At 45.8% G+C, this 19,120-nt stretch overlaps 1 protein-coding gene across 8 annotated transcripts in view; it reads left to right on the top strand.

The window, feature by feature from the left end:
* The first annotated feature begins 10,364 nt into the window (after nt 1-10,364).
* The window catches only part of GNAO1 (G protein subunit alpha o1), a 253,722-nt gene continuing 244,966 nt past the window's right edge, over nt 10,365-19,120 (top strand). For all 8 annotated transcript variants that reach the window (XM_077830867.1, XM_077830871.1, XM_077830869.1 and 5 more), the window contains exons 1-2: nt 10,365-10,482; nt 10,706-10,748. In XM_077830867.1, the coding sequence (XP_077686993.1) occupies nt 10,365-10,482; nt 10,706-10,748 (161 nt within the window). The remainder of the gene's footprint in view (nt 10,483-10,705; nt 10,749-19,120) is intronic.

Genomic DNA, 19,120 nt, shown 5'->3' with positions numbered 1-19,120 from the left:
GCAGATCACAATTCCCTTAAATTTATTCATTATTTCAATTTATTCGACCCAGATTTTTTTCCCCTCTGTGGATGGATTGGGAGCAGTTTGCTGCAGTTGTCTGACAGTAGATCAGGCTATGTTTATTCCTGTAGCTGTGTTTGGCCACATAAATCACAGGGTATAGTTCCTGCTCCTTCACTGAACAAGTGTAGCTTTTGCTTGGTTGGATAGCAATTCTAGGAGGAATCAGACCACCCCACTATTTTTTTAACCTCATTTGTTTGTTAATATTTAAATTAACTTCACTTGTATTTTGAGATCTTTGGCTCAGAGAAAGAGAAACCGACACAAGGGTGAGACTCACAGAGGTTGACGTACAATACCCCGAGAGCAGAGCAGCCACAAATGAATCATGTCTCTTCTTGCCTTTGCTATGACCACAGGCAGGAACAGACTCGGGATCATGACCCATGCATCAAGGAGGGCATAAATCCATAAAACCAGCAGGTCAGGATTGTACCTAGGATATAGAGGATCTATAGCTTTCACGCTAATCTCCAAATCTACCACAATCAGAGATTATTATCCAGCATAACAAATGGCTAAGTCCTTTCTTAGTCTTTGCCTTACAGAAAATACAATAGGATAAATTTAAATTAATTCCTGGTGTAAGCCTATTTAAAGCAATGAAATTACACCCAGCATGATTTTGTTCCCAATAGCTTCACTCCATCTATTTGAAACTATGCATGCATGGCCCAGATCCTGCTGCATTTTGACATCCACGGCAAAACATTGATGTCAATGGTGCAAGGTCAAGCCATAACGGTGATTCACCAACACTTGTGTTATAATGGTTTTTACCCATAGAAACTTCCATTGCCCTCCAAACTACGGGGGAGAGAGAGAGTGAAAAGCCCCCAAAGCAGGAATAATATCTGATTTATTCTTACACACTTACCAACGTAGCACCAGCAAACAAGGATAACTTTCCCCAAAGAGATGACCATTCCAATATAAAAGAGGCTATTAATATAGCTTACATTTAGGGAGAGCTGTTCACCCCCAAAGGATCCTTAAGCACTTTCCAAACTATGCATAAACACATGGATCATGTCGCCAACTACTGCAATGCAGCCGCTTCTGGGATTGGAACGAGCCAGATGTTTAACAGTTCACAACAACACTGCCCATAGCTAAGGAGAGGAAGCAAAAAATATCATATTCAAAAGAAACTGCGGGGAGAATTTAAAGAGACAGAATTAAATGGCTTATCTGGGCAACTCTCATTGATGCAGCATGTCAGGATCCTAGCAAGTTGTCAAAAGCCACTGTGAGCCCCGAGTGTAGGAGAAACTAAGGCAACTATGTATCCTGACATCAATCCCCGGGAAGTTTGTGGTGGCATCAGTTTGGTGGTTTGACTACAGCTGCCATACCACCATATCAATGCAGATCGGAATTAATTTAAATGCATCCACAGCCACAGAAGGGGCACTTTCAATTGAGGGGAGAGACACAGCATGGGATCCTCTCCCCCATCTTTGGGTCTTTCAGGAAAGCATCCAAATATGTCCTGAATCACCTGGCCCACTGCAGAAGCCTGGTCCATGCTCTTCTTGCTGAATATGTATTTTTATTTCATCTCGAGTTGCTAATGCAGATCTTTCCTTGTAATTAGTCAAACACAGGCACTGGGCATGAGATTGGAAGTTAGGTACCTAAATACCTTTGTGAATCCCACCCTGAGGATGCAATCCTGACCCCACTGAAGTCAAGGGAGTTTTGCCATAGACTTCAGTGGGGCCAAAGTTTAACCTTAAGGGCATGAGATCCTACAAACCTTACTCAGATGAGTAGCCCTGACACATACAAGTATGTTTTTTACAGTTTTTTCTAAACATGGTCAGACTGTCTCTGTCTAATCTTTTAACCTCACTTGTTTTACAGCTGATACTCCAACAAATGCAAGCAATTTGGCATTTGCCTTTCTTGCAGTACTATCCCATTCTTGACTAGTATTCAGTTAGAACCCCCGGATCCTCTCTGTCAGCACATCTTCAGTGTAGTTTGTATTCTTCCATTTGCATCTGAGTAAAAAAGTCCAGACCAGATGAGTCTATGGTGTGGGATAAAATATCACCAGAACAGTTGCAATAAAGAAAGCTAGCATTGTTACCATACAATATTACTAAGGCTGATATTATAAACGCTTATTTTAAATATTGTATTACATAGTGCTAATACAGGAACACAAATGAATGGTTCTAGATGACATATGGAGAGCGGTTAAGTGTGAAAAAATGATACAAATTATGTTTAATCCATTATGGAATATTTGCCTTAGCAGTGAAGCTTTATGTGCTGAAAAGTTGTACACATTAGTGGTTTTTATAGTACACACATTAGTTTCCTTCAATAGCACCACTCACATAAGTAAAGACAACTCATGTGAGTAGGGCTTGTGTCCTAAGATCTGTGTACCAACCAGGCCTCTCTTGTATTGTAACAGAGCATTTTAAAAGGTAGGCCCTGATCCTGCATTTCATGATAGCATTATGAACAGACTGCTGCCTGTGTGCCATCAACTGCATGCTCAATATCTTTTAAATAAAAATGTTTCAAAATGTATTTGTAGTACTTTAAATGTACTTTAATCACACCTGGACAATGATAGCTTTATGTACACACAGGAATCACAAGTGGATCTTTTTGTCTATCCCTCTGAATTGGAGCAGGATTTATTTAATTACCCCTACATCACCACTGTTGATGACTTGGAATCAGGATAACTATCCTAGACCATCTTTATCTGCATTGTTTCCACAACTTTCCATGGCAGCTCGCTCAAGTGCTGAACCATTGTTGGAGTTTAGTATTTTCTAATACAGAACTTTGATAGAATTTAAGTTTCTTTGCCACCTCTAATTCTATTCTATTCGAGTTCTCACAGCACCTACACTCACGGTGGTATCAAATGTTCTGGCCTTGTTGACCAAAAAGAGTATTTAGCTTTTGTCCTCTTTGTAGCATCACATTATGCAGGAATCTGATTGGGTCGGAAGAGTAGGAAATGGTGCAATTCTATTAAACTTCACCTCAAATCCCAGACTCGATTGTAGGCATTTCTCTTTTACAGCACGCCTGAGTGTTTCTGCTAAAATGATCAGCAGTAAAATAGTTAACTATTTACATTGTGAGCTTCTTTGGGCAAAGACCTTGTCTTTTTATCTGCCTCGCACCAGCTGATACTATATAAATAATAATGATGTTGACATTTAAAGAATCATTAGGAATCAGAGTGAATAGTCATTGAAGAGAATAGCAGTAGTGCATGCCTCCTTAGAAATAATCGCTCAAATTCTCTTCTCACTTATATTGCTATAAATCTGGAGTAATGCCCCAGACTTCATTATTTGGGGCTAATTGTGGACTCACCCAGGCAATGCACTGGATCTTATTTGGGAGGTGTTTTCACAATTAGAAGAGTCAGAAACTTTTTTTTCTTTTCCAGGAAAGCTTAAATTCTGCAGAGGCTGATGGGCCTTCCAGTGAACATGCTGGTGTAGCACATACCATGGAGTAATGGTTCAGTCCAGTCATCACCTTGATGTGTTTGTGGACAGTCACCCAGTCTTCCTTCAGTGTTTTCTTCACAGAGGACCCAGGCCGCTCTTTTCAGCTTTCCTAATTCACTGGTGTTCCTCTCCTCTGAACACGCTCTAAGAGCTCTATACATTTTTGTTCTTCACGTGGTGTGCAAAACTGAATGTAGAATTTCAGTGGAGATTCAGTATGGAGCACAGTGAAATCTCTCTCTCTTTGGGTTTTGTACTGTGTCCCATCACCCTAGTACAGGGATGGGCAAACTTTTTGGCCCTAGGGCCACAAGGGGTACAGAAATTGTATGGAGGGCCGGGTAGGGAAGGCTGGGGGACGCTATGCCTCCCAAAACAGCGAGGCATGGCCTGGCCCCTGCCCCCATTCCAGCCCCTCAGAACTCCGCCCCATCCAACCCCCCCCCGCTCCTCACCCCTGATTGCCCCCTGGGACTCCTGCATCCTATCCAAACACCCCTGCTCTCTCCCCCCTGACCATCCCCCCGGGACGCCCATCCCCTATCCAATCTTCCCTGCTCCCCACCCCCTGACTGCCCCCCTCGCCCCCTATTCAACCCTCCCTGTTCTCCCTGCCCCACATTACCTGTGGGGTTGTGGAAAGGGGGCCTCAGTCCTTTCCCTGTGTGTTTCCCCTGCTCGTTTGGCTGCTTTCCCTGGCAGTCAGGCAGGGCTTGCTCCCTGTCTGGGCTTGGCTGCTGGGGACAGGGGCCAAGCATGCTGGAGGTGGAGGGGAGCCCTGGCTTGCCCTGCCCCTGTCCCCAGCAACAGGACCTAGGCCCCTTGACCACCCCCCTGCAACTCCCTCCCCTCTCCTCGCCTCCCCCCACCCCGAACTCCCCCTGACCGCGCTCTGGAGCACCAGGTCTGGTGGCGCTATGGCCGTGCCGCCCAGCCAGAGCTGCAGCCACCCTGCCCAGGTGCTGGGGGAACTGTGACTGTGAGGGAGGGAGGCAGGGAGGGAGGGGAGCAGAAGGGAGTGGCCAGGGGCCAACCTCCACCCCACTTACCATGCTGCCGGGGTTAGTTGGGCTGGCTCCTCTGCAAGCCTGTCCTGACCCCGTTCCCTGGCAGGAGCTCGGGGGCCAGACGGAAGGGTCCTGCGGGCCGGATGTGGCCTGCAGGCCGTAGTTTGCCCCCCTCTGCCCTAATACATGAATAGCCTTCTTATAAACGTGATTGACAATAGCAAATTCCATAGTGGGTTTCATGGAGTTTCTGGCTTTGCTCCCCTTTGAAGTTATAGAAAGCTTGGGGGTAGGATTGTTTTTTAAGGGGGTTGAAGGGAGAAGAGAGCAGTAGTCAGCGTCATTCTGGTGAGGGTAGAAAAGCTTTAGCAAAGAGGAAAATGTTACCATATTTTCTAAACATGATCAGATTCTGGCCCCATCTAGTCCCTTGACCATGCTTGTTCTACAGGCAACCAATATGGCATTTGTGTTTCTTATGATAAAATCTCCTTCTTGAGTCATAGTTAACTCAACTCCCCCCACCCCTGATCCTCTCTGCTTGTACATGGCTTGGTAGTTGGTACTTTGCAATGGAATGGGCTGAACCCTGATGGATTCTTACTCCCTTTGGATTTCTCTCTCACTCAGGCAATGCATGCAGAGAGTGAGTAAGAATCTTTGTGATTTGGCCCAAATATTTGAGCATTTCATTATTCCTTCCTCTGTCAACCACTTAGCCTTTGTCGTCTCTCATTGTATTGATGTCAGTCCATTTCTCCAATTTAGTGAGATCAGGCTGTGTTTTAATCCTGTCTTCCACAATATAACTAGGTTTAACTGGGTGGAACTGAAAGATTAGGTGGAATAGCCAGAGACGTTTCCTAATGGTGTGGTCTGCTCGCATGTGTAACCATCTCCCAGTGAAATTGGCGGACGTTCCATTACTAGAGACATTTAAACCTAAAGTGGAAAAAAAAACTCTACACCATAGTAAAGGAACCATCTTGCCATAGGAGTAAGATAGACTAGATGAACTAAAAGGGCCTCTCTGCCTGCTCTGATTTATGTTTAACTGGCACGCTCTCCACTCCAGGCACCAATTTGTTCATGAAACATTGAACTAATAATAATATCAAATAATACTGAACCTAGGACATAACCGATGCCTCCTCCCAATAATGTTATTATTTATTACTTAGATTGTGGCGGCATCCAAAAGATCCTAGGCACTTTCCAGACACAGAGGGGAAGGGTAGCATTTTTAAGTGCCCTATTTTCTCAGGCCCAGATCCTCGCAAGGTATTTAGGCTCCTCAATCCCCTCAATTTCAGCAAGAGATAGGTGACTAAGTACCTCTGCGGGGCTGACTTTTAGGCACTGATGTAACTTTTGAAAATGTTGCTCAAAAACCTAGAGGAATTACTAACTGCTTCACGGGCCACATCCCACTGGAGTTTGCCTTTCATCAGGACTGAGTGAAAACTGAGGCTTTGATCGTCTCACCCGCCCTTACCTGGCTACACAGAGAAGTAAGAGAGAGCATGCCCCCCCTTTGCATTCCTGCTTACTCTGATCAGATTGTAACTCCAAGCATGAAGGAGAAAGCAAGGGCTACTCACCCACTACTCCCCCTCCATGAGAAAGTGGGCAGGGAGCTGGTGGAGAGGAAAAGTGGAAGAGTTTTAGTACTGCCCCCGTCCCATCAACTCACCAGTCAGATTCACAGGGAGTAAGCTGCCCCATGAAAGTGGGAAAATAGCTTACTCTTCTTCCAGAACAAGAGGCAAATTGGAAGGGAAACAATACCTTTGGTGCTACTCAAGAACTACTGCTTGCTAGGGTGTGAGCTCAAAGTCACAGTGTAGCTCTGAGTGAAGACTTCAGCATGTTTATTATTCTAGCTAGCCAATTATTCATTAGTTTTATAGTAATTCCATCCAGTCTGCCTTTCACTCATTTCCCCACAATAATGCTAGGTGGAATTGTATCAAATATCAGACTGAAACTGAAATGCTAACTCTCCACTGCATTTCCGAAATCAGCTAAGCTTGTTATCCTTTCACAGAGAGAAATTAAGTTAGTTTGGCATGATAGGTTTCAGATGAATCCACAGTGTCTATTATTTACCACTTTATTATCCTTCAGCTGTGTACAAATTGATTGCTTTATTAATTGTTCTAGCATAGGGGTTGAAAAATCCACTCATCTAAGGTGAGTAGGAAACTGTTGGTGCTGAGGTGGAGAGCCTCATGCATCCATATTGGAGAATTTAATTTTTCATTAAAAATGTGTGCAGCCTTTACCTTCAGGAAGATAACCTTCCAAATGTGAATTGGCGAAAGTGCTGTCTTCTTAAGTCTATAGACAAAAAGCTTTATTGTAGGGGTGGTCAGAGAACGGGTTTTTTTCTCTATGGAAAATGTTAGTGATTTTTTTTTTCGTTTTCATCTAAATTTTCAATTTTTTGTCCAAAACAAAACCAAACAGTTTTCAGGTTTCATCATTTTTCATATTGACCTCGGGCTGGTAGTTTTAATCCTCAGGTTGGTCAGTTTTCCAAGCTCTGAGCAGATATTGACATTAAATTCTTATCACATTCACATCCCTCACTGGAGTAACACTGGTGTGCAACTGGAAGAAGAATTTGGCTCACTGGTCTGTAATTCTGCAAGTCTACGAGTTTTCCCAATTGCACAAATAATTGAACATATTTACCCCTTCCAGTTCTCTGGGACCTTATCTGTTATCCATGGGTTCTAAGAAATAATTAAGTTCAAACATTACTTCTGATAGTTACTTTAAGACTCTACAGTGAATTTTGTTGGGTCCTACTCATCTGAATTTGCTCACATTATTTGGTGTTCTTTAATCTTTCTCTTCCTGATTCTGCCTTAAAACCTCTCCCTTCCCTCATTAACTATCAGCCATATTCTTCCCCTCCACCTAGTATGTCAGAAGGAGAGATGGACAACCCTGTTCTGAAGGGGGAGGGTCGGAAAGGAAGCTCTGTGGAGATGTTCCTCCTACCAGAGATGTTCCTCTCTTTATTCCATGGTTGCTGTGATGGAGATCAGATTCCCATAGCTGGGAAGGGGTGTGGGCAAGGAAAAGGTGGAGGAGCCAGAGGAATAGCCATTGAACATGGCAGATAATCAAAAATTCAGTGTTTCAAGCATGGTAAGTTAGGCTGAATAAAAATAGCTGGTAAGCATTCATGCTTTCCCTTTCACATCTGTTATTTGCTTTCCCTCATTGTTAGGTAGCAGACCTCCTTTGCCATCTTCTTGTGTCTGATCTATTTATAACACGTTCTTTTGTTCCTTCTTACATCCTTTGTCAATAGCCCTCCATTTTGTTCATTGGCCTGTGTGGTGCATTTTATCTCTACCTATCCTTACTCACCTTCTATGCTTGCATTCATCAATGTTATAGCTCTAGATATCATTAATGCTCAGACATCATAACAGCCATCAACTTCATGGGTTAAAATGGAATATAAATATCACCTATCTGCAATTCCATGGAAGAGTTTTAAACAATGCCGTTATTTACCCTACTAACACTTTCTGTTCTTTTCTGTTTCATAATTTTCATTTAGAATCTAACTGATAAATTTAGTCAGGAAATACAGAATGCAGCTGGTTGGAATTCCAAGACAACTGTCAGTTTTGCGGGTGGAGAATAATAATACAAATTAGAAGAAAAAATCCAGAAAGGAGGGTTCTTTTGATTAGCTGCATGGGATGACCCATGAGGAGACTAATCCTGCTTATCATACAGATACCAAACATATCCAAAATATTAACATAAAAATTGTGAAACTAGGGTATCTAAAGTCAGGCACCTACATCTTTCAGATTAAACGACATTGGTCAAAAAGATTTGACAGTTTATATGCAAAGACTGGAACTAATAAAATCTAATAAATAAATAAATAATATCATTCTTGTGTATCTTTGTACATGTTAAAGGGACTGTCGGGTTAAAAATTCTCTATTAAAATAATCATCTGTTATAACTAATATACTGAATTATTAAAATGGAGAGAGTGTTAAATATGTAATTCACTTTTCACCATAAATGTCTTTTATTATTATTTTTTTGTATCCTGGATTATGGAAATAAACTAATCAATTTTACTTTAGTTTCTAGTCAATTTCATTTTTTGTTTCCAGTGCAATAGCACAAGGCCTGGGTGGCAAACAACGTGGAGATTAATTTTCAGGTTAAAAAACCCCCAAACTGTTTGCACTGATTATTTCTAAATATTATTAACTATTTCTATTAATATTTAGGGTTTTACAAAACAAAACAAAACATCTAAATGTTGTGCCCAAACACTGACAGAGTCCCTTTTGGTGATTAATCTAATGACATCAAGCAATGTTGAACTACTCTCCCTTCCAATTCCCCTCCCGCCCAAAAATCCCCAGCTAAATACTGCACACACCCACATGAAAAAAAAAAAAAAAAAAACCAACGTAATTAACACATTGGTGTATAAACCTGAGGTGGGATCAGGGAAACTTTTTCTCACTTCATTCACCCCCCAGTAACAATTGTGCCTAGGCCTAAAAGGCTTCATCCCTGCAATCATATATATTTCACAGAATCCTATATTATGCTTTATATGACAGCAGCACCTCCAGGCGCCAACCAAGACAGGGAACCCACGGTGCTAGGCGCTGCAGGTGCACAGAGTAAGAGACAGTCCCTGCCCCAAAGAGTTTACAAAGCAGGCAATGGGTGGGAGAAAGGAAGCAATCTCTCCATTTTCTAGAGGGGAAACTGAGGCACAGAAAAAGTAAGTGACCTGTCCAAGGCCAACATGGGAAGTGACAAAGGTAGGAATATAACCCAGATCTCCTGCAGCCCCGGCTGGAGCCTTTGCTCTCAACATGATCAAAGTTAGCAATAGAAAAGACCGATTAGCGACCAAATACATCCCTGAGGAGAAGAAATGGGAGAGCTTTCCCGGGCTGGGGGGGGGGTCGAATGGAGACAATGGCGAGTTGTCCCCCGCACAGGCTCCTAGCCCAGACTCCCTGCAGAGCACTCGGGCAAGAGACAGATCCCCTCCTAAGGGACCCCTCCTCCGGTGCCACTGGGGCGAGGCCCCTTGAAGAACCGCCGCCCACCACCCTGGCCTCGCGCGCCGCTGGGGCCGGCTCCGAGCTGCACCTGCGGGAAGGAGGGGGGGGGGCAGGGCGTGCGCGCGCGAGCGTTCCCTCCTCCCGCCCGCCCGCAGACGCCCAGAGCCGCCGCGCCTCGCGGGGAGCATGCGCCGGGCGGGCGCTGCGGACGTCACCGAGGCCGGCGAGCCCGTGAGTGCGGACCCCTGGCGCACTCGCCCGCCCTCGCGCTCGCGCTCGCGCTCGCTCCCCTCCTGCTTCTCTCTCTCCGCGCGGAGCCGCCGAAGGATGCGATCGCTCGCAGCCGCCGCCGCCGCCCATTAGAGACCCCCCCCCACCCCACACACACACACACACCCCGCCCGCCTTCCGCCAACAACCCTCCCGCAAGAGCAGGACCCACCCTGTCCCCTCCCCCCCACCGAACCCTCCTCCTCCTCCTCCTCCAGCGCCTGCCTGCAGCCCCAGCCCTGCTCGGCTCCCACTTGGATGCATTGATTGCTAGAGGGAGAGGTAGCGGAGGGGAGGGCAGCAGAGAGGGGGGGGGACACACGCATTTGGTTGCCCAGATTTTTTTTTTTCCCCCCCTGGGGCGGGGTGATTTTTTTTCCCCCTTTCCCTCGGAGTGTCTGAGAAGGGGGGAGGCGCCCGCCGAGAGGGGTTTTCGCGTGTGTGTGGCCATCATGGGATGTACCCTGAGCGCAGAGGAGCGAGCCGCCTTGGAGAGGAGCAAAGCGATCGAGAAAAACCTCAAGGAGGATGGGATCACCGCCGCCAAAGACGTGAAATTGCTCCTGCTAGGTAAGCGGCCGCTCCCCCCGGCCCCCTCTCACCGCCTCCCGGCCCCTCTTCCCGGGGTCAGGCTTCTCCCCCGTCCGTGCACATTGTGCCCTGGGAAACTGGTATTTCACCGAGATGCCCCCCCCCTCCATTCACCCCGCTGCTCTCCCTCCTGTGTAATCTCCTTGATCCCCTTCCAGGCTCACACTCACCGGCTCTTTCCTTTCTATGTCTGTCCCAACAGGGGCTGGAGAATCTGGGAAAAGCACCATTGTGAAGCAGATGAAGTAAGTGGTTTGGGGTTAGTGCCCTAAAAGCGTTGATCGTTTGCCTTAAAAAAAAAAAATTGTTGGCATTCCCCTGTTGATTTTTTTGGAGGGGGGGGGGAGGGTTTGCAAGAAGGCGGTTCTTTAGTTGTAAGAATGCCCCTGACCGCCATATTTATCTGAGCGTTATTGTTGTTATTATTTTTTGTGTGTGGCTTGTGGACCCATTGGTATGGCACATCTGTAGCAGTGATTTCTGGTTGGGAAAGAAGATGGAGGGGGATCCAGCCCTTTGCTCACCATGGACGATCAGGTGTCTGCTGTTCAGGGGTTTGGTGCTGAATTGAAGGTGGTGTGGTTTCTCTCTGCTGTCTCACCAGGTGTGTGTGAGGTGGGTGGGTGAAGGGGGCAGGATGGGTTTCCCAGATGATGTGAATGGCACAGATGTAACCAGGGCATCACCATTAAACATACCTCTGTCAATGAAGATTAATGTCAGGTTTTTATCTCCCAGCGCTCTCTCCCCTCAACGTACACACTCCCTTCGGTGTTTGATCTCCTGCCACGGGCTGCTGGGTTGGCTCTCTGGCATGTATTTGTTGTTTATTTTTAAAAATCTGCCTGTAATGCGGATTTAAAACAAGGCTTGCTGCCACTCAAAGCCCCTTTCCCCCGAGCTTTCAGCCTTTCCTCTTAATTAATTAGAAATGAATTTGGCTCCTGATCACCAATTAAAATTAAATGGAGATTTTTTAAAAAACAACCAACCTCTCCCCCCCCCCGAAAATAATAATTAAACAACAAGGAAACCGGCTCCTTTATAAAAGCGCTGGTCAATTCGGATCGTGATTCCTTTTCCCCCTCCATCAACCATTTCTCCTGAGCTCGGGTGTGTTTTAAATCTCACGAGGCTGTCTGAAAGCAGGTGACGAACTGCTGTGGACTTGTAGTGCGGGGGGTTCTGCTGTGACACCTTTGCACGCGCGCACACACACACGTTTGCTAATGAGGCAGTTGCTGTGCAATAAACAACAAAAAAAATTGGTTCTTTTTCCGAGTTGGCCCCGTGGCTGGGGAGTGACTGCATCCCCTAGGCGAGGCAGGCTAGTGAAAGGGGCGAGGGTGCTCTCCTTTCAGCGTGTCCTCAAAAATAAATAAATCTCAGCCTTACCCTGGAACAGACACGACAAGCTCCTTCGAGGTGGCGCCATCACTGAGCAGTCCCTGATCGCAGCCTCGTGAGTCCCTCTCCTGTTCTCTAATAGTTGACACGGTGCGGGGGGAGGGGGGTTGTTGGTTGCTTATTTATTTATTTATTTGCACAAGGATCCTTGCAAGGGGGCGGCTGCTCGGAGCGCCCCCCCCTCCCGCTCCCCCGGGGGCTGCTCGGAGAGAGAGCGGTGCCCAGCCATGGGTGTGGAGGCAGGGTGTGGTGGGCTGTTTGCCAGCGGCTCCTGTCCACCTGCATGGGGGAGCGGGACCCCCCCCCCCTTGGCAGATCAGACAGGGGTTGCGCATGGGGGGGGGGGCTTTGCCTGCAAGGCAGCTGCCTCCCCCCGGGCCGGGCCCCGCGCGAGCGGTGAGATTTCAGGCGGTTCAAGTGGTGGACAGCGCCCAGCAAGAGCCTGGAACAGTCGATTGGCTCGGGGAGCTCGGCGGCGCTCGGAAGCTGCCGGGAGAAGCCGAACAAAGGCTCGGAAATGGCCGAAGGGGTTCGGGGCCGCTCGGCGTCCCCGGCGTGGGAACGAAGGGCCCGATCCACCGCTCCCGCTGCAGGCAAACGGGGGGAGGGGAGTTTTGCCATTGACTGCAAACGAGAACAGGATCGGGCCCTTCTCTTCCGAGAGCCCCGCCCCGCTCTCAGCCGAGGTGCCACTCACAGGAGAGGAGGGGGGAACTGACTGTGATCTGGGCTGGCCCCCAGAAAAACCGCCGGGCAGGGCCAACTGGGGGGTCACTCCCAGAAAAATAAGGGGAAGTGACATTTTCCAGTCCCCAGTGATCGTACTGGGGCAGGAGATCCAGGAAGAAAACTCCCCCTGTCTCCAAAAGCATTGGCAATCCTCCGCGTCTCAGATGGCTTTTTTATATTGATATGTTTGTGTTTCAGGCAAGACTACACACTCAGCTTCCGCTGCTTGGAAAGGCTGGTTTACACATGGTCTGCACAGTTTTGCCCTTTGGTTTATTGGCAAATTTGGAGTGGGAAGGGGCTACTGCAAATTAACACCACCACATGGTTAGATGTGTCCCTAGGGTCTATTCGATTGTCTGCAGTAGATCTGTAGCGGAACGGCCTTGTGTGTGCATGCTGACATCCGCATATCTGCCACTTCCCTTCCACCAAAACACATCCAAACCCCCCTTAGAGAAGATGAATAGTGGGACGAGTTTGTGGCCATGTACAGTTTGTGACTATACTTGCATATAAAGTTACTGTACCGTAGCGCTGTGTGGCAGGATTCATATTTTTAACGAGACGGAACAAGATAATATACTGATCTGATGCTGCTCTCAGTTCATTAAGTAATAATGATAATAATACCTAGTTGATATACAGTGCTTTTCATCAGTAGACCTCAAAGCAATATATGATATGCTTGTAGTTCTATACCTGAGTTAAAAATTCACAGACGCCTGTCTTTATGAACCTGCTTACGTTGTCAGCCATCAGAACTGGGAGGTGTCTTTTACTGTGGAAACTCTGTACACTGGGTTGGGTGGAGATAGCAGTGTTGCTATGATTACAGCAGGAGGCATATTTAGAGAGCTGTTCAAAATCTCTGGCATCGAGAATTATGACTGTGGAATGAACAACTTGCTGATATTTATATTTTGGAGGTTAATTAAATAATATGTAAATTAGCATTTTACCTGGTCAAGCAGTATTATATAATATTCTAAAGTAACTCCTGATTTAATCACACAGGTCTGATGAGAACCTAATGAATTCTTTAAAGGCTAGAATTAAACAGTGTGTTTGTTAGAATGTGATGAGGGAGACTGAGATTATTTTTCTATCAGATATTTAGGGTCCTACCAAATTCATGGTCCGTTTTGATAAATTTCACGGTCATCGAATTTTTAAAAAATCTTAAATTTCACAGTTTCAGCTATTTAAATCTGAAATTTCCCAGTGTTGTAATTGTAGGGGTCCTGACCCCAAATTGAGTCACAGGGGGGACGCAAGGCTATTGTAGGGGGGTGGCGGACTTGCCATCCTTACTTCTGCGCCGCTGCTGGCAACGGCACTGTCTTCCGTGCTGGGCGGCCAGAGAGTGGCGGCTGCTGGCCGGGAGCCCAGCTCCGAAGGCAGCGCCCTGCCAGCAGCAGCAGCAGTGCAGAGTAAGGGTGGCAATGCCATACCATGCCACCCTCTCTTCTGCGCTGCTGCTGGCAGCTGCACTGTCTTCCGTGCTGGGCTCCCGGCCAGAAGCCACGGAGCTTCCTGCAGCCAGGGAGGTTCCTGGAGGTGGAGCTGACCCAGCCGTGGGAATGCCCGTGCAGGGGAAGAAGTCCAATCCCTCCCCAGGCTGGCCAGGGCCAGCAGCTGGAGCCCAGCGCATGCGAGGAGACCCCGCCTGGGGCGCCCCAGCCCTGCCCTTCCCCAGCTCCAGCGCTCGGGGGCTCAAGGGCTTTGGGCTGACTGTGTGGAGGGGGGCGGAGGGTGTTACCACAGCACTCCCACCCAACCACAGCATCCTGGGTAGTCACCCACCCATAAAGCTGGCCCTGCCTCCCCCAAGTGACAACCCCCCCATATCATGCCACCCTCACTTCTGAGCTATGGATGGTGGTGGTGCTTCCTTCAGAACTGGGTGCCTGGCCAGAAGCTGCCCTCCAGCCACCCAGCTGTGAAGGCAGCACAGAAGTAAGGATGGCAATACAGCACCACCCCTCCCCCCCCAACAGCCAGTTTTCACAGCCGTGAATTTGGTAGGGCCCTATACATATTATTAGGTGCTTCCAATTAGTGAATTACACCAGAAAGCCAAGAGATTCTGGTAGTTTTCACACTGAGGTATATGGTCTGACAATATGCCTAGAATTTTTTAGAATGATGAATTCTAAAACAAAGGAATAGATAGCATATGGTAGTAAGAGATGCTTGAGAGCATTACACTGAGACTAGTTAATCATTGAAATAAGTAGTGCTATAAAACGTGGCAGATAGAAATTACAGCAATTTAAGAGATGTATTTAGAATTGGGATTAGGATTAGAATGCCTTTATAAAACCTAATTCTAGAGACTTCTGAGAGAGTTTGATGTATCTTTTGGTGTGATGGTTTTCTTTCAGTGAACAAGGATATTCTGGTGATTGATCGATTTAGAGCATGGTTTTTTTGAGAGAGTATCTCAAACATTTGCAGTGCAGACGTGGAAATCATTATAATTGCAATCTAACTATGAAGATAACTTTGATGCACTATAACCCAATGTCTGTAGCTGTATTTGTAGAGTTAATAATTATTTGGCTTTCCGAGAGTAGTATGGCTTGTTACATTTTCTTATTATTCTTGCTGAGTCCAAGCCTGCAAATTGTTGCATGTGGGCAGATTGCTGCACCAATGCAATGAACTGCAGGATGAGGGCCATAGTAATTAGGGGACCAGTCCCTCAAGGTGCTCTGCCACCCTTCACCCCCATTCAGGTCAGTGTGAGCATAAGGCACCCCCTTTTCAGAATCAGGACTGGGTTCAACTCTGCTTTGCTGCAACATAAACTCATGAGTATTTTTAATGGATTGATCTATTTGGTTATGAACAATAAAGCATATAGTGAAGAATTCTTTTACAAGAGAAGGAATCACCCATTTGTATTTAGGCTTCAAATAAATGTGACACTATCTTGTGTCTTAAATCTTAAAATAAATGCAGAGTTAGTGATAAGTTATAATATGCAACTTTTCTTTCTGTACTATCTGTAATGCAGTGTGAAATCTAGACAATCTTTTTAGCATAATTGGATTTCTAGATAACAGGGTGTGGCTTGGAACATTCATCAAGGAGACCCCAGTTCAGGAAAGCAATTAATACATGGCTAAGTCCATCCCTATTCAATAAAACATTTAAACGTGTGCTTAAGTGCTTTGCTGAATATGACTGTTCAGTTGTGAGCCATAATTAGCATAATGGCATGTCAGACAAGCTGCAGAATAATGGGTTTTTTGGCTAATGGATCTCGATTTGTTTCTTATTCTCTGCACTCTAAATATTAAAGCTGCTATCTTGAAGAGGTAATAGTGAATTGCATTGCTTCCTTTCTTTTGAAATCTAGTGTGGAACTCTTTGCAATGAATTCAACTGTCACATGCTGACATGAAACATCGAGTCTTATGGAAAGTGGTCTAGCAAACTAACTAGATGCAAGTATGACCCTTGATGAGTTCTGAAGAAGTAGAGAATATTTTGTATGAACTTACCACAGTGGGTTTTTTGGCTTGACTAACCAGCAGGTTGTAAAACATGCAAAAAGCCCTAGTCTGAATCATTACAAATTTTTAAAAGATTCACTCATTTTCCTCCTGCTCAAGGCCACAGTTGAACACAGGCAGTACACTCCTAAACACTGGTTCAGTTGTGAGCTGTAATTAGCATGCTGCTGTAGCTACTTAGGTTTTTGTAGATCTGCGGGAAGTCACTAGGGAACGCATTGCCTAATGTTTAATGTACAGGGCTGAGTCAGAAGGTCTGGGTCCAGCATTGGGCTCAGCTATCAGTTCAGTTCACACTGTGCCTCGGTTTCTCCCACTGGTAAGTGGGGATTCCACTACCTACTTGGCAGAGGTTTTTTGAGGTTTAACTGGTTAGTTTTTGTAAAGCATTTTGAAGTGCTATAGAATAAATACAAATTATTATTATTATACTGTTGTTTTATCATTCTCATTTATTATCCAGTTAAATATTCTTCCCAATCATCAAAATAATATGGCATATTGGTTCGAAGTTTTCTCAAACGCCAAAAATAGTCATAAACTCTCCTTGCTCTTCGTGTAATTGAATTACTTATAACCTTAATAAAAGTGCTTGAAAGAACTAAGCAGTCCCCACCCACTGTGTTTCCAGCCAGCCTAAGCAATATCATGACAAGTGACACTGGAAGCAAACAATGCATAGAGACAGCTGCTCGATGCCTTGCTCCTTTCAAGAAGACAATAGGCCCCAAAGCTTTAGTGGTTTCACACGATCATCGGTACCTGAATGTGTAGCACAAACTTTTCTCCCTGAATACATTGGTTCAAAGGGGTGGCATGTGCAACCAGAGAGCTCAAAGAACGCAAACTACAGGCTCGAATGTAAATTTACAATCTGCCCTGTGCACGTGCTGGAATATAGCTGCATCTCCCTAGGAATATACCAGGAACAATTTGTGTTGTAGGGAGTCCTCATTCCATCTTCTCCCCTTACCTCTACTTGCTCTGGGGAGCAATTCAGTTACTTCACCCTTGGCATGGAGCTGCTGACTTGCTCTTGAGCATCCAGCCTGGGACTCTGGCCAATGAGTGACGAGAGTAGAGCCAGGGCTCCTCCCACTCCCTGCTCATTTGCCGGCACTTAGCCTCTTCTCTCCCCACTGCAGCCAGAGTGACAAACAGGGCAGGGGTATTAGAAAGGGCCTTGCTGCTTCTTACTCTTCTGTATGTTCAAGTAAGGGCTGTAATGATCAAAACCCCCCCCAGGGTTAGAAGTGAATTTGAATAAGCTACAGGGAGAAGTATTGCCCCCTTTGTTCTGAAGCGTTTCTGAGTGCTGTTCCATTCGCTATACTGGATCTAGGGACTTCCTTCATGTTCCACGCCGCCTTTCCTTAGTTTGCTTTGTATCTTTAGACCCGATCCAGCAAACATTTGTGCACAGTACCACTGGTAGTAACTTTGTGCAGAGTACCACCATTAGTAACTTTGTGGGATTACTCTTAGTAGGAAACATTGCACTTGGTAGTAAATTTTGCAGCATTGGACCCTGTTTTTTTTAATTTTCATTTCTTCACACTTATTGCTATGTTGACTGTGTGGGTGATCCATTAGAATATTTTTTAAAATGTCAGATAAGCTGAAGAATTTATTTATTTATTTATTTATTTAGGCTAATGGATTTTAATGTTTCTTGTTCATGGTTTTCGAAATATGAAAACCTATATCTTGCAGAAGAGTTCTGTGTAGTTCAAAAGCTTATCTCTCACCAAAAGAAATGGGTCCAATAAAAGATATCACCTCCCTCACCTTGTCCCTCTTATGTGTTGCAGAGGCCGTTGTGAACTGCACAGCTTTCTCTCTCTTTGAAATTTAGAGTGGCACCCTTTGCAGTGAGTCATAGGCTGACATGAAACATCTAGTCCTGTAGAAAATGTTCTAGAAAACTAACTAGACCTTTGCAAGTCGTTCCCTTGATGAGTTCTGAAAAGCTAGAGAATATTTTGTGGGTTTTTTGGTGTGATTAACCAGCAGCTTGTCAGAGATAGGAAAAACCTAGACTGAATCATGACATGAGGTAAAAAAATGCAACCGGTTTCCTGCTTTTTGAGCACACAGCTGAACAGAAACTCTAGGGCCTGGCTGTCCTCTCAGTTATGCTGCTTTATACCAGTGTGAGACAATGATCAGACCTCTAAACATCAATGGCACGATTGTTACCTATCCAGTGTGCTTACGCAGGAGAGTGAGGGAGGTGGCTTGGCTCCAGATTGTTGGGGGGGTCAGGAGAGTGGGGCTGTTACTTGTTCCCTACATCTTTGGAGGTGGGCAGGGGTGGGACGTGAGCCGAGCCTTGATTCCACATCTCCACCAGAGCTATGCTGGCACAGAGGGGGAAATGATTTGCTGCTGGCCAAGGACAATTATAGATTATGTCTCACCGGGAGCCAGGTGAGGGAACTAGGCAGTGAATTGTGACGCTCAGTCGATTCACTTGCCCACTTCTGGGGCAGAGCTACCTTACTCAGAGCAGTTTGTAAAGTTACAGTCTAGTCCTAAAACGTATTAGCAGGTTCCTCGTGATTCTTCTCTAACGTACAGTACTGCGAATCAGGAGTAACTCTATTGAAGCCAGTGGAGTTACACCCATGTGAAACTGATATAAAGAGGAGAATTGGGCCCTAGAGGCTGATCCTGAAAGGTGCTCAACTCCCTCAGCTCACACTGGAGGTAAGCAGGCTCACTACCTTGTCAGACTGGAACCTCAGACGGTCAGGTTTACTGTATGTGCACATATACTGCATAATTCACGCTCATCATATCATCATGCCCCTTCTCCCCCCCCCCCTTTTGCACTCCAACACTGTGTTTTCAGTTCATCTGTGTTAGATTTCAGCGAGAAGATATCATGGCCTTGGCAGGAACCACAAATCCCATCTTTCAAACTTTTTTCCTTTCATTGATACTGTTAGCACAGG

Source organism: Eretmochelys imbricata, chromosome 12, assembly GCF_965152235.1.
Source record: "Eretmochelys imbricata isolate rEreImb1 chromosome 12, rEreImb1.hap1, whole genome shotgun sequence".
NCBI classification, from domain to species: Eukaryota; Metazoa; Chordata; order Testudines; family Cheloniidae; genus Eretmochelys; species Eretmochelys imbricata.
This window is presented reverse-complemented; position numbering and strand designations above follow the sequence as displayed.